The sequence below is a fragment of the Ambystoma mexicanum genome, chromosome 4p, assembly GCF_040938575.1.
Source record: "Ambystoma mexicanum isolate Mex_15411 chromosome 4p, UKY_AmexF1_1, whole genome shotgun sequence".
Taxonomy (NCBI): domain Eukaryota; kingdom Metazoa; phylum Chordata; class Amphibia; order Caudata; family Ambystomatidae; genus Ambystoma; species Ambystoma mexicanum.
Genome location: NC_090927.1, coordinates 1,088,847,851 through 1,088,862,431, shown reverse-complemented (window position 1 = coordinate 1,088,862,431; position 14,581 = coordinate 1,088,847,851). Strand labels below are relative to the sequence as shown.

Here is a 14,581-nt window from a genome sequence, read left to right as displayed (position 1 = left end):
TCTCCGGTTTGATATGCCAGCAGGTTGACCTGTATTAATGATGAAATGTTCTTTGTCCAGACTTCTCTAAGACCGCAACTTTCCTTAATTGCAGTCAGTAGGCCCGCCATTGGTGTACCCTTTGGTCCTTTAGTTGCTGGATTGATGAGGACAACACAACCCTCAATGGTTGGTTGGACACGCAGCCATGTCTCCTGGAGACAAATGACATCAAAGTCTCCAAATAGAATGCTGCCTTCTCCCAGTAGATGTGTTCCAACAGCCCAAATGGACATAGGGCGGGGGATGGTTATTTCCTGGGCTCTGGCATTATGATCTTTGAGCCAATGAACTGGCCAGCCAGTCCCAGTTGTCCCCAGCCTTGTTACCCAAGGGCCCTCGTGGCGCACCAGATGTACTCTTTAGCGATTTAGGGTTGTTGATCATAGTTCTGAATTTGCCCTTATTTTTACTCAGCCCTTCATCACATATAGTTTTATTTGTGCTGAAGAACCAATTACCATCAACATTACCTTTCTTCCCACTCCCTGGGCCTGAATTATTGCTGTTGGTTTGATGAAATTTAACGGGCATCTGGACATACGATTAAGTCAGAGTTTGATAAGACTTTTAAAGAAAACCCCATGTTTTTCAAAGATTCCGTATTTTGCAGTAGTAAAGTTTTCACATCCACGGATGTATGATACATTATGACTTTGTCCTAATTTGATTCATCCGGAAACTGTATTAGTGATAGATCCTTTGTATTAAGCCCAGAGAGTTTATTGATGCTATGAAAGAGCCTCAATATATTAGCTCTATTTAGAACAAGGTTATCTTTAATGCAAAGGATTCTACTTAATTCCATGCAGATGGGGGCTGAAGTGATCTCCTTCCAAGAGCTGTTCTCGTGTTGCCTATTGTCCAAGTTGTAGTTCTTGTTCGACCCCTTTGATTGCTTGTCTCTTGCCATGCAATTTTGTTCAAGCATCATAAACCTCCTTCCCACCAGTGGCAGTGTGTCCTCACTAAAGGATCTATTCGTGTGGACTCTAGATGCAACTCTTGTTTTAAGTCAAGGTTTTGTGATCGTGTGCAGAGGCAGTTTTTGTAAATCCTCGCAGTCAGAATGCTAGAAGACTCACCATCGATACCTTCAAAATTAAAATCGCCTACAATACGATGCTGGGTGAAGATATCGAAGCATCATTTGTTATCAATGCCTTAAAAATGGCTTAAAATGCCTTAAAAAGACCTACCAAGGAGGGACCTCATCCCAGTCGGCAGAATACACAGAGAGGTTCATCAGATCCTCTGAATTTGAAACGTTTTTTGGCTTAGTTGTGTTTGAGACAATGGAGGGTTTTCTGATTTCATGTGTGTCTTCATCAGAGTCCACACTTGTAAAAGAGTCTTCATTTACTTTCATTTGTTAGTGTGTTTGTTTTATCTCTTGATTAGTGGCCTGTTTGTGAGCCAAGTCCTTTAAGTTCTTTGTTACTGCAGGTGGACGTAGTTGTTTGCTTTTCTCGATTGTTGACAAAGTTTACATGTTTGATCTGTTTGTTGGACTGAGTATGTTTCTTTCCAGAGCCGAAGCCAATCTTTCCGGCGAAGCTGTCTCCCATGTCACCATTTGTGAAAATGTAAGTTTTCGAGGACAATGAAGACGCTACTGCAGATGGTCTAGTAGCCTCAGTAGTTCTAGGTGCCAAGGGATTGAGCGCAACAGCCCCGATCTCTTGATTTCTCCCCTCGGCACTGCACCCTCCCTTTTGTATCTTGGAGGGAATCTGCTTCAAAGTACTGGGGATCTGATTATCATTTACTCCAACGAGGTTCCATTCCCCTGGGGGAGGCATAAAGGCGTCTGGATATGCTTTCTCACGTATTCCATTGTTCGTTTGATTTAAGGACGTCTTGTTTCCTTCCCGAGAGGATAGATCAATGCCACTAATGTTATCCGCTCCAGTAGTCGGTAGAGTTGGTGTAGTACCCAAATTCGGAACATTTTCCCCAAGACTTGCCAGGCTAGTGCTCTAGTCTACGTCAGAAATGGGACCATTTTGAATAGTACTTGACATGGATAGCCTCCTTTTTCCCTTGTCTTTAGAGGTTCCAAAATAGACTTCAAAAAGTTTGTTATGTATTCCTCTTGCCTATGTTTCTTTTCAGTTAGGGCCGAAATTAATCCTTCCACAAAAATAATTTTAGTATGGAGCATTGCAATCAAGGTGGATTGGTCTTTTAATTGATCAGCTATGCTCTCATACAATTTCATAAAAGGACTCATGGTAACAACCATATTGGCGTCTAAGATTGCACTCGATGAGGACTTTTCATCCACCTGAGCCACAATCATGTCCAATAATAGATCTCCGTCAGATATTGATTTGTTGTTCCTCAATTCCGCCTCCACTGATGTAGAAAGCCTGCGACGTTTCTTGGGGCAGCTTTCCCCCAGTGAAGGCTGAGAATCTGAGGGCCTTGAGTGCTTAGCTGTAGGTAAATTCTTCATCCTCCCGCTGGGCTCGATTGCATCTTCTTCACCATTATTCACTCTCGTTCCTGCTCGAAGAGGGCAAGTTGGAGCCTTTAATTTATCTGTTGATGGGACTGCTTCTTTCTCACCAGAGGGCTCTAAACCCATGTGGCACAGATTTGTCCGTGCACAATTTGTGGTTACATGTTTAATAATTGAAGTTTGCCGTGTTTTCCAGGAAAAACCTCTTGGCTTTTCCGTAAATGTAGCGTGCCCACCTTTTTACTTAAGCAATGTATCTCAACAGTGGATGGCGAGGCGAGTGGAGTTCTCAAAGAAGGTTCACTTTGCGAATAACATAGGTTCCCGAAATGGGAACCAAAGCTTAAGCCACTGGGTTTCCATGCCTGTCGCTTTAAAGCCCCTCTATTAGAATTCTTAAAAGTTTTGGGCGCCAAGGGTTTAGATGGATCAGTGGATGAAACGATGTCACAGGATGGGACAACCATGGGCGAATCACCTTCTTCTATGATGTCAGCAGTCCCCTTGTAAGGTTGAGTAGGGCCCATGGTGCTTATGTACTTGTGGGTCATGAGGCAACTATCAATTAACTCCTGTGACCCTGTTATAATCACCACTGGATCAGGTTCAACGTAAACACAAGTATCATTTAACTGGTTTTGGAGTGTTTCGGAGCCTGATTCATTTGGGGGAGTATTATTTTCATACATGTGTTCGAGATAAAGGTTCCTCTTGGGATCCAAAGTGTTTCGGCAGATTCTGTTCTTTGCCCTACTTCAACTCGAGCCTCTACCGGATGATTTATGGTGGGCTCCAAGTCAAGACTGATGTCTGTGCCAAAGGTTTCGTCCAGACTTGGGCCTACAGCTGTCATTGCTCTCAGTAGTGAACACAAGATGTTATTGTTTTTTCAACAGGCAAGAGTCACAGCCACTAGTGCTTGTCTAAGGCTTGTCTACAATCTGCAGACTGCAAGTACAGGCTATGTAATAGCACTATGGTCTTTGCCCGATACTTTGCCCTGATTCTTTGCCCTGTTCTTTTGGGCAGTGAGCAAAAGGAAAGGAAACAACCGTCTTTTACGGCAGCAATGGAGTATGCCTGGATGTAGATGAATGGATAGGTAAATAAAAAGGTGAGTGAATAGGTGAGTAAGTAATCTGTTCCTACCAGTCGTTCAGCTTAGAGTACCTATACAGAACCATTGCTCTTTGAACTGAGACTATGTGCTATGTACAAGGGGAGCAGAGTTAATTAGTACCTTCCCACCTCAAGAAGAGCGTTGTTAAAATCCCCAGTAGCTGGTTCTAGGCAAGTTCTAGGCAAGCTTCCATACATCCAAGTATTGATCTCCTTACAAGAGCAGCAAGCACGACCAGCATCCAGCAACTGCTACAATTGTTATATGCTGCAGAAAAAACTTGCCGAGGGCACTCAGCCGGACCACCTGGAGGGACCCCAATAATCCCCAAGGCACAATCTTGCCCTTAACTTACCCTTTTCGTTCGAGTAGAGATTTCTCAGACGGTGGGCTGGCAAGGCGGCCCCCCCTTCTAGCACCCCGCGCTGTATGCTGTAGGCTGCATGAGGCTTGTGGAGCTATGAGACAGCAGGCTACAGGCAGGCGGGCTTCAGGCAAGCGAGTAGGGGGCTGGGGTTGTGGACAAGCTGGCAGACGTGGTTCCAAGTCCAAGGTCCAAAAGTCCTCTACTATCCATGGAGTCCACGGAGTCCAAAAATGCTGTCAGCCATCCGTGCATCTTTGCACGAATTTAGTCGCAAGAAAAAATGAAAAGCCACTTCCTCAGCAGTCCATTTTAGGACAGAACTATGGATATAAACAGTCCAAGCAAAGGAAAGCTGCCATCTGACCACAAGAACACAAACATTTAATATAAGCAAACTCGGCTTTAGAGAATCCAGCCTTCTAATTGGATTGCCAGGCCTTTACAAAGCACAGCAGATACTGCTCAGGTGTATGACCACTCTCCTCTGTTTCGGACTACTGATCGGACGTTGGCAACCAGAAGAAAGTGCCTATTCAACTCTCAAAGATGTACACACTGCACTGGCCACCGCCACCAAATTCTGCAGTATAGAGCGGCGTATTATCAGAAATTGTTCAAATTCCAGCAACTCAATTCTTCTTTCAGCGACAGAGAAATCAGTGACTGTGCCCTGTGGCTACCTCGCTGATCTGAATCGCTGACAGAGAAATGTGAAGCAAAGCAGAGGATGAGATTCCCCAACATGGTGAAAATGTACCAAACACGAAAAGCTTCCAGAGCAAGTCAGTCCTGAGGTCCATTATCAAATGATCAGCTTAAACGAGTTTATAGCTCTACAACTATATCAGCGTAGCAATAGGAAGAGCTGGGAATCAATTACCACCCTGAACGGCCTTCTTATATGCTGCTAGTAAAACATTTCACAGAAAGGCAGGACTCAAAGCTAAAATTCCTTGGGATAATACCTGGGGATCCTTTCCAATCATCCAGCAATGACTGAAGCGGGTGAGAGATGCAAGGCACCATAGCGCATACAAGCCAAAGCAAGCATACATTCTGTGCAACGCAGACTCACAAATTAGAGTAGTATACAACTGCTCTGAAATCATGATGCCCATGCCCAACCAACACCACTGCCAGACCATGCTCAGTTGGAATCGGGGGCCTTGATGACCTCCGAGCATAACAAGGTGCATTTGATGGCAAAATGAGTCCCAAATCTGCTATTTTGGCAAATTAGCTAATCTCACACTTCCAGGAAAATTATGTCATGTGAGACTGAATGCATAAATCAATAAGTCAAAGTAGTAGGGCAGACATAATAGCCAATTTTGTGGCTGATCAGTGTACCACCTTCAGAATCGCTATGTTATTTTCATTTACTTTTCAGTACAAAAGACTATTGGACACCAGTCATTGATATTAAGAAGCACACATGGCATAAGTGATTACTTACTGTGCACAAGAAAGAATTTCTGGAAAGAGTGGGATGGCAGACATGCTGAGAAAAATGCCCATGATGACAAGTGTCAGGATGAAAAGCCAAAGTTCACTGTAAGAACAAATGGGAAATATTATAGATCAGAAAGGTTATAACAGAATCCTCTCCATAACAGCAGATTTGAGACAGATTGAAAATAAATATTTCAAGAACCACATCAAAATGTTATACCAGCGAGTTTCACAATAAATTGCTCTTTATTTCTCTACCATGCCTGCCTATACCTGCCTATACTCCACCTATCCCACTCTACCACATGCTTGCTTACACTCTTCCTACCCATGCCTACCACCATGCCAGCCCTTGTCTACCGACCCTTACCCTATTCCTGCATCCGGTTAATAACAACCAAATCTACCCTACCACATGTTTGACTACCGCCACATTGTTTCACCCTACCGAAGAACCCATCATGTACTTGCATACTCCCATGCCCTCCTAGCACACCCTACCTACTGCCTTCCAACCTCACACCTACCTACACCGACCCTACACCATGCCTTCCATCCGCACTGTACAAGTCTGACTTTCCCTCTCCTACATATGCCATCCTACCCAAGGCTGCCTAACTCTAACCTTCCCCAGACTGGTCTATCCCCATCATACCCTACACTATACCATGCCTGCCAATGCTACCCTACAACCCCACCTCATACCTTCCTACCCCTAGCCTATACACCATGTTTGCCTACATCACTCTAGCACAACCTTACCCATGCCTGTGCACCCCAATCTCACCCACACATCCACACTCCTGCCTGCACCCACACTACCCCTCTACTACATGCCTGCCCACAACTCCACCCTACCGCACCCTACCCCATGCATGCCTAAACCTGCCCTATACCATGTGTGAAGGTATCATGAATGAGGCACTGACAACAGATTAATGTTTGTACCACAAACCTTTATTAACTAAAACGTAGGATGGAATAAGGCCTAACTTGCCCTATGCTAAGGTGGGATTTCCCTACCTAAAGGAAACTAAGGATAGTCTGTGTCAGGAAGTCCAAAGCAAATGTCTGTCAGTGTCCAAAACCTATACTTGCCCTCACATCTAAATGTATATAATGTGTAGGCATGTCCGCATCAAAAGAAGTAGTGTTCAAATAAGATTTCAGAGCATCTTCCTGCTCTTGGCTTGTAACCAGTGTTCACTTCCCCAAATTCAAGAAAGTTCACAAAACACAGGGGTTCCCTTACCCAAGAGTTCAAGTCTTTCAGCTTTTCAAAACAATTCATAGGGACACTTTCGAGTTCTTCTGATATGGTTACCTTTCACCAATTCACTTATGCAGTTCAATTCCTTGACTTCAAATCACATAAAGGTTCCTTTGCAATCCAAACACAAACTTGTTTGTAGGAGTTTTCAATGGCTTTTCCAGATAGGGGTGCACTCAGTCTAGGCGCAGTTGCCGGACCACACGGTCCACCCATTACAGGTTAAACCACCAATACACCTTACTTGCTTCTTTTCCATCAACACATAGCCACTGCTCTAGCTTGACAGTACTGCTTGATTCATTCATATATATTACACCCTTTTGGCATTGTATCGTGGCTTGGTTTGCCACCACACACTTTTTGCACTTTCTGAAATTCTCCTGGCTCTTGCCAATGCTTGTTTTCTCACATCATACAGTTCCTTGAGTTCTCTCGGCTCTTGCCAATGCTTGTTCACCAATATATCTTGTGGCTCTGGCCAATGCGTGTTTTTGTCATATCATAAAGTTCCTTGTTTCAGGAAGTTTCAGAAACTTTTTTTCATCCAGTTCAGTATTCAAAAGTACTTGAACTTGCTTTAACTCAAATAAATGCTCATTCCTCGCTTTGGGTGCTCACCTGCCAGCCCAGTGTTGCCCCTGCTTATTAGACTCAGCGGCCGAAGTTTACAGCTTTGCCATGAGGTCTGCTGCCACGAGTTCTCTTTCCCCTGCAGCACCTCACGTAGTCTCCCAGCAGTTCTCCGTGGATTCGCTCACCCAGCAATGCTTCCGCTGCAGCTCGAGATTCCTACGATTGCTTCGCTGGGTTACACTGGTTTGCTTCTCGCAGTCTGCTACCGGCCTGCAGCGTCCTTCAGCTTCGCTTCCCGCTGCATACGGTCTGCATCTTCCAAAGGGTCTTGAGCACTCCGCTTGCCACGCTGCTTCTCCAGAGACATCTACTTTCGCCCAGCAGTCAGTACTGCTTTCACAGCGGACGCCGATTGCACAATACTTCTGGCTTTTAAAGTTCCTGCCACCATGATTGGTCCAAAAAGGACTAGATCTCTCACTGATGAAACAGTAGTCCTGCATTACTTCTGTTGGCCTCCTCCTCGCCCCAGTAAACAAATGATGTCTGTATGTGTGTGTTATTAAAGTGAGGATGGGTTTCTCTAGTTGGTCCCTTCTTTGTCCCAGTTCCAAACTGGTGTTTCTTGGGGAAGGTGTTAAGGGAAAAACAGGGAAAGGACAAACAATTGCCTATAAAGGCTTGAGGGATAGAGGATTCTATGGCAAGACGGAGGCGAGCATTATGCTTAACATTTTTAATTATTGTGCTCCCGCAGCAATTCAACTTAAAACTTTTTTTTTTTTGTTTCCAAACTTGATAACACTTTTTTATTCCTTCCAGCTTCCCTGGAAGCTTACAACAAACATATGGGTAGCATAGTTTTTTCTTTGTACTACAAATGCCCAAAATCCCATGAGTCCTTGTAGTCCTGTACCACCCCTCTTGTCCAATCAGGGCTGACCCCTGTCCATAAGAGAGACCCTAGCTGACTCCCAACTCCTCTTTCTATGTTGCTGCTCCTGAGCCAAGTACCTCTTACAATTGTACACTTAAATGATGTTTAGCTATTTGGTACTTTAGTTATTAATTAGTACATTAGGTGTGCTACGCACCCGCATACTGTGTGTGTTTATACATGTTTATTCACAGAATGAGCGCATGCGTTATAGCATATTTGCTTTAAGCGTTTTAGTGATTGTATTTGTATAATTCATTTACCTCGCGTTCCGAGACAGTTTTGTTTGAGGGCGCTTTTTCGCTGCCTCATTCACCACCGCGGCGTCCCGCAGTCCTTTTCTTTGTGTCATTTGCTGTAGAGGAGCTGGGGCTGTTGAGTATTCCTCCCGCCAGGGCTTGAGGACCCGGCGGGAGCCCAGCTGCCAGCAAGCTCGCCCCAGTAGCCACTGCGCGCCGCGCTGAGCCGTTACTTCGCGACTGGAATGCGAGACAGCGGTTCAGCACAGAGCGAACGGAGCTCTGTAGGAGTACTGGATTCAATTTCATTTAAAAAAAATAAACAGTTTTATGAACATTCCGTTTTGGAAGTCGTGTGGGCATATTTTCAGTAAGAATACATGGGCATAAAAATTTTAAAAAAAGCAATAAGCAACGCTGAGGTTCCACTATACATATTGAGTTATGGCACAATACAGTGAGCCCAGAGGGTCCAGATCCACGTCTCGGGAGTGGAGCTCTGAGGAATGGGTAGAAGAACCCATACAGGAGGACCATGATCTCTCCTTAAGTTTTAAAAAGGTTCTAGGGGAGTCATTGTCCTAAGCAGTTTCCTAGGGGGTTCTGCCTCTTAACCAGAGGTTAGACAATCTAGAAGCTGTGCTTAAGCAAAAAGCCAATCAAGACCAGTCCAAGAAGAGGAGGGCGCTCAGCCCTGGCGAGGGGACTTCAGCGAGACACCCAGATTCTGGGGTTGATCATAAGGGCAGTAAAAAAGCTTGGCAGAGTACAGACTCTGACGCCCCCGAGCCAGCCAGAAGGGGTAGGCTTGATGCCCCAAGAGCCAGTTGACCCGGTAAACAGGCTAAAGGAGACCTTTCTGAAAAGGGCAACAGTGCCAGGCTCTGAACCGCCTGCCCCAGGGTTGTACAATTCAGGGGATAAAGAGGATGCCGGGTACACGCCAGATGACGAGAGCGGAGAAGAGGATATAACACCTCAGAAACCCAAGAGGCAGGATCAGCCCCCAGACGAAGAATCCCTGGGAGACATGTTCGATCCAGAAGCGATAAGGCATCCTAGGTCTAAAGACTGGGTGCCATCACCCAGAGTTGCCCAGTACATGACTCTCCACATTAGAAAACCCCTCGACCGTGAGATCAGATCTAAGATGAGAACGGAATGCCCCAGGCCTGAGCTACCAGACAAAGTAACAGACACCCCAGATCTCGATCCTAAAATGGTCACCTTTTTAACAAAATCCTCCAAGAATGTGAGGAAAGGAGTGGACAGAGCGTGGCGATGCTGTCAGGATAAACTATCAGACCTCTCCAGACCCCTCGCGAAGATCATGGATCTGGCCGGTAGGGCCACAGACACAGGCACTCCAGGGGACCCCCAAGTACTAGCCAACTGGGCACAACACGCAGTTTGCTTATTGGGGGATGCAAACTGTGCACTCTCTTCAGAGAGAAGGCGCTGGGTCCTGCTAAAAATAGACAGTAAGCTAAGCGACCTATCGTCCTATGAAGCTGGAGGAGCGAAAAGCATGCTATTCGGAGATGCCTTCGCCAGGGAGATGAACCAGTTTGTGGGAACGAATTTGGTCCTGGAGAAGGCTCAGAACTCCATCAAGATAATCTTTCCCAGACGTGTTTTCTCCAGGACCGGACGCCAAATGGGTTGAGCATCTGAGACCCCAGGGACAGAGGGCCCAGTAATGGGAGACACATCAACAGGACAACTTCTTCCCAGCAAGGAGCCGTTTCCCAAGGAATAGAAGAGGAAGAGGAGCCTACAGACAGCAGGGGGCACCAAGCAGTGAGTACTATAGCTGCTCCCTACAGAGTAGGGGGCAGAACATTCTGGTTTTTACAAGCATGGCGTGAGTTATTGTTACGCTCACCTGGTATCCACGGGAGAGCCACACGATACTGGATGGAGGTCCAAGTGCTATCCCGGGCCTCTCTCTGCTTGGTTATGTGCCAGACGTTGGGTAGCACCCACCTATAACCGGAGAATGGAGGGTTAAAATACTGGTTGTGTGATGGGTGACCTCCCACCTCCCTCTGGTCCAAATACCCTCCCTTGGGGTTATTGCTCACCTTGGTTTTTGTGCATTGAACTCTCCTTCCTGCGTCCTGTGCAGGGGCGCGTGGTTGGTGCGGGTGTTCCGTGGCCCTAGTTGCTTCACTGGTCCGTGTGCCCTTATGTCGAGTCCAGACCGGCTGTGATTCTGACTCTGCTTGCTGTCTTCCAGGTGAGGTATAATGTCTTTTCTGTCTATATTCTGTCTCTTTCTTTCCCTCCGTTTTCTCAGTCTTCTCGGCGTCTTGCTCCACTACACTGTTCCTTAACAATGTCTCTGTTTTCACAGGGATGGTTCTGATCTTGGAGTTGCCGCGCCGATGGCGAAGACCTCGGTGAGTTATTGATGCGCGGAGCGCTGCGCTGTTTATTGGTGTTAATTGCTAACCTGTGTTCTCTTCTCTTCTTTGTACAGGTTGCGGTGATGTTCCGGAGTGATGAGCGATCGAAGCACTGCTTGCCCAGGTAAATACTTTGTTAATGCTGACCTTGTTCCTTTTCCCTTGCAGGGTGCGGTGAAACCCAGAGATGGGCGAGGTAAGAGAAGCGCAGGGTGCTGCCAGGACTTGCTGCTTGCCCAGGTAAGAATTGTTATTAATGCTGTCCTCGTTTCCTTACCTTTGCAGGTTGCGGCGAACTCCGGAGATGGGCAAGGTAAGCGAAGCGCAGGATGGATTCAAGGCCGGTTACTTCACAGTTAAGTGTTTTTGCTCGCTAATGCTGTTCTTGTTCTTCCAGGTTATTAATGGAATCCGATCTAGGGCTTCAGGATCGGGCCACCGGGGAAGCAGATGAGCAGGAGCTGGACATGGTGAGCGTTACGCTGCAGGAGTGCAGAATAACACGAAGTGTGTTCTGCTGTTTGGGTGTGGTTTCATTAGCCTAGGTAAAGTAGTTCCAGGCCAAGTAGTTCCAGGTCCAGCCACACCCAAAACACTAGACCGCAAGGCTTGGTTCTAAAGAACTGAGCTGTTTGATAGGCCTCCATGTTGGATTAAGGTCCAAAACTGGTATTGCTTTATTCCTGATAATGAGCCTGGCATGTTTCTGATGGAGTTTTAAGGCCCTTGGAGCCGGTGTGAAGGGCTTTAACCCCACTTCTCCCAGGGGGCTGTTATACCTCAGGGGGTCAGGGGCATGGATCATGACAGCACTCCCCCCTAACGCCCCTCTCAAGGTATTTCCTCCACCTGGCCATGGTTTGGTCAGATGGTTGAGATGAAATCGTCTTACCAGGCGTGGCGCATTGGACGTGCTCGCTAGGCTCCCATGTCCTGTCCTGAGGGCCTTATCCCTTCCAGTCCACTAAGTAATATAACTTGGACCTGGTGAGTTTAGAATCTAGGATGTCCTTGACTTCAAATTTGCATACTTTGGACACCTTTGACTGAAGACGGTGATGGCCAGGCTAAGGTGCATATCCATCCGGGCGCCTCTGGGAGTGAGCACAAAACCAAGGAACTCGACTTCGGTGACATGGAAGGAGCATTTTTCAAGTTTGGCGTATAGCTGGTGCTGTCGGAGTTTTGCAAGGACGGAGCGAACGTGCCTGACATGGTCCTGTTTAGAAGAGGAGTACACCAAGAGGTTGTCGATGTAAACTACGGCGCATATGTCGATCAATTCCAGTAGTACATCGTTCATGAAGTACTGGAATGCGGAGGGAGCATTGCAAAGCCCAAAGGGCATCTCCCGATATTCGTACAGCCCATACTTAGTACGAAAGGCGGTCTTCCATTCGTCTCCTTTCTTTACACGCACGAGATGGTATGCCCCCCTGAGGTCCAATTTGGTGTAAATTTGGGCATCCTTGACTTGGTCCAGCAGTTCTGGGATAAGGGGTAGAGGATAACTGTTTTTAACTGTTACCTGGTTTAGTGGGCGGTAGTCGACGCACGTCCTCAAGTCCCCCTCCTTCTTCGGTACGAAGAATAGGGGCGAGCATTCCGGGGATTTGGACGGGCGGATAAAACCGTTTGCCAGGTATTGGTTCAGATATGATTTCAAGTGGAGATTTTCAGGTTAGGTGAGTGCATAAATTCGACTACACAGGATTTGTGCACCAGGTACGAGGTCGATCTGCCAGTCATATGGCCTGTGAGGGGGTAAGGTATTAGCCTGTTCCTTTTGGAAAACATCTTGGAAATCGTGGTATTCCCTTGGTAGTGTACTTGTTACACCTAGTACCAATGTCTCTTTATCTTGGACAGGTGTCTCTGGGTCAGACGATAGCATTTCCACTTGGTAGCACGCATGAGCACACTCATTGGAGAAGGCTAATTTCTTGGCTTGCCATTCGATGTTAGGATTGTGAGCCACTAACCACGGCATCCCTAGAATCACCTGGAACTGAGGGGCTTTGATAAGGTCGAAGGCAATGGCTTCCCGATGTCCGTCTTAGCACAGAAGGGTCGATTCTGCTGTGCGTTGAGTTACAGGACCAGAAGCTATTTCTGTGCCGTCGACAGTGGTGACCTTCTCAGTTGTCGCTTTCTGACAGAGGGGAAGCCCCATCCTTGTTGCCAGGCCTTGGTCTATGTAGTTACCAAGGGCTCTGCTGTCTATGTATGCCTCCACAGCATGCATCCAAGACGGTTGTTGGTGACTGATCAAAATCGCAGGCAGGGCAAGGTGTGATGTCTGTGGCTCTTTTCCTTCACTCGACAAACAGACCTCTACGCTTGCCGGGCCTGGAAGTTTTCCGACTCTTGTTCTCCTACTTCCTGCTCTGTAGCTCCAACTGTTCTCCTAGGGGGGTTTTACGGGACATTCTCTGAGGAAGTGACCCGATTTCCCGCAGTACAGGCATAATTGCTGTTGTATCCTTTTATCTCTTTCGGGCTTGGTTAATGGGCTACGTAACCCCCCAATTTGCATGGGTTCTGAAGTGTTTTCTGATCAAAACAGACTGTTCTCCTTTGAGCGTACATACACAGTCCGATTCTCTGTTCTGGCTCGATCTGTCCTTCGATCTTGCAGCCTGTGGTCTAGCTGCACCACTAGGTTGATGAACTCTGCACAGTCTTTCGGCGGGTTTACCACCTGAGCTAAGACGCCTTTCAATTCCCCCCGTAATACTCGATGGAATAACGTTGTTTGTTTCTCCTCAGGCCACCCAGTTTCAACGACAAGTCTGTTAAAAGTGGCGATATAGGTTAACAAATCTTGGCTGCCTTGGTGGAGGGACAGAAGTTAGTTATGCAGCGTTAGGTCCTCGGTATGTCGGGCGAACATCTTCTCCATCCCTGTTGAAACCCCTTGAAATCCCGCAGGAGTAGGTCATCCTGGCTTACTAACGGTATGAACCAATCCGCGGCACTGCCACTCAGATATGACAGAATGAAGGCAACCCGCGACTGATCGTTAAGAAAGGCTCCGGGTCTACAAAGAAAATGGAGGTGGCACTGGTTCATGAATACTGCATATTTTCTTGGGTTCCCCGTAAAACGTTCTTGTGGGCCAAAGGAACTGCCCAAGGGAAGACCACTTGCACTGGGTTGACGGATGTGGCTGGAACCGACTGAATACTTCCTGGCAACGAAGCCTGCCCAGCCTGTGTTTGGAGCAATTATCTGGCTAATTCATCAGTTCGGTCGGTGGTGACAATCAACTCCCTCCTAAGGGCATAGGTTTCTTGCCGGGGGGATTGCACCTCGGCCCGTAATTCTCCCAGGAACTGGGCTAGTTGGTCAGTCTCTGATGTTTCCATGACGCCCAGGTGGATCTTTTAATTGAGGTTTTGCGTTCTGTTACGCTCACCTGGTATCCACGGGGGCGCCACACGATACTGGATGGAGGTATAAGCGCTATCCCGGACCCCTCTCTGCTTGGTTATGTGCCAGACATTGGGTAGCGCCTATAACAGGAGAATGGAGGGTTAAGATACTGGTTCTGTGATGGGTGGACTTTCACCTCCCTCTGGTCCAAATCCCCTCCCTTGGGGTTATTGCTCACCTTAGGTTTTTGTGCGTTGAACTCTCCGTCCTGCGTCTCTGTGCAGGGGCATGTGGTTGGTGCGGGCTTTCCGTGGCCCTAGTTGCTTCACTGGTC

At 47.1% G+C, this 14,581-nt stretch overlaps 1 protein-coding gene across 2 annotated transcripts in view; it reads right to left on the bottom strand.

Annotated features, from left to right (window-relative positions):
• SLC18B1 (solute carrier family 18 member B1) overlaps positions 1 to 14,581 on the bottom strand; it is a 759,286-nt gene that overhangs the window by 161,705 nt on the left and 583,000 nt on the right. The window contains exon 10 of one of the 2 annotated variants that reach the window (XM_069606672.1): positions 5,447 to 5,542. The exons of the other annotated variant lie outside the window; for it this stretch is intronic. Coding sequence (XP_069462773.1) covers positions 5,447 to 5,542 — 96 coding nt within the window. The remainder of the gene's footprint in view (positions 1 to 5,446; positions 5,543 to 14,581) is intronic. 2 annotated transcript variants of the gene reach the window in all.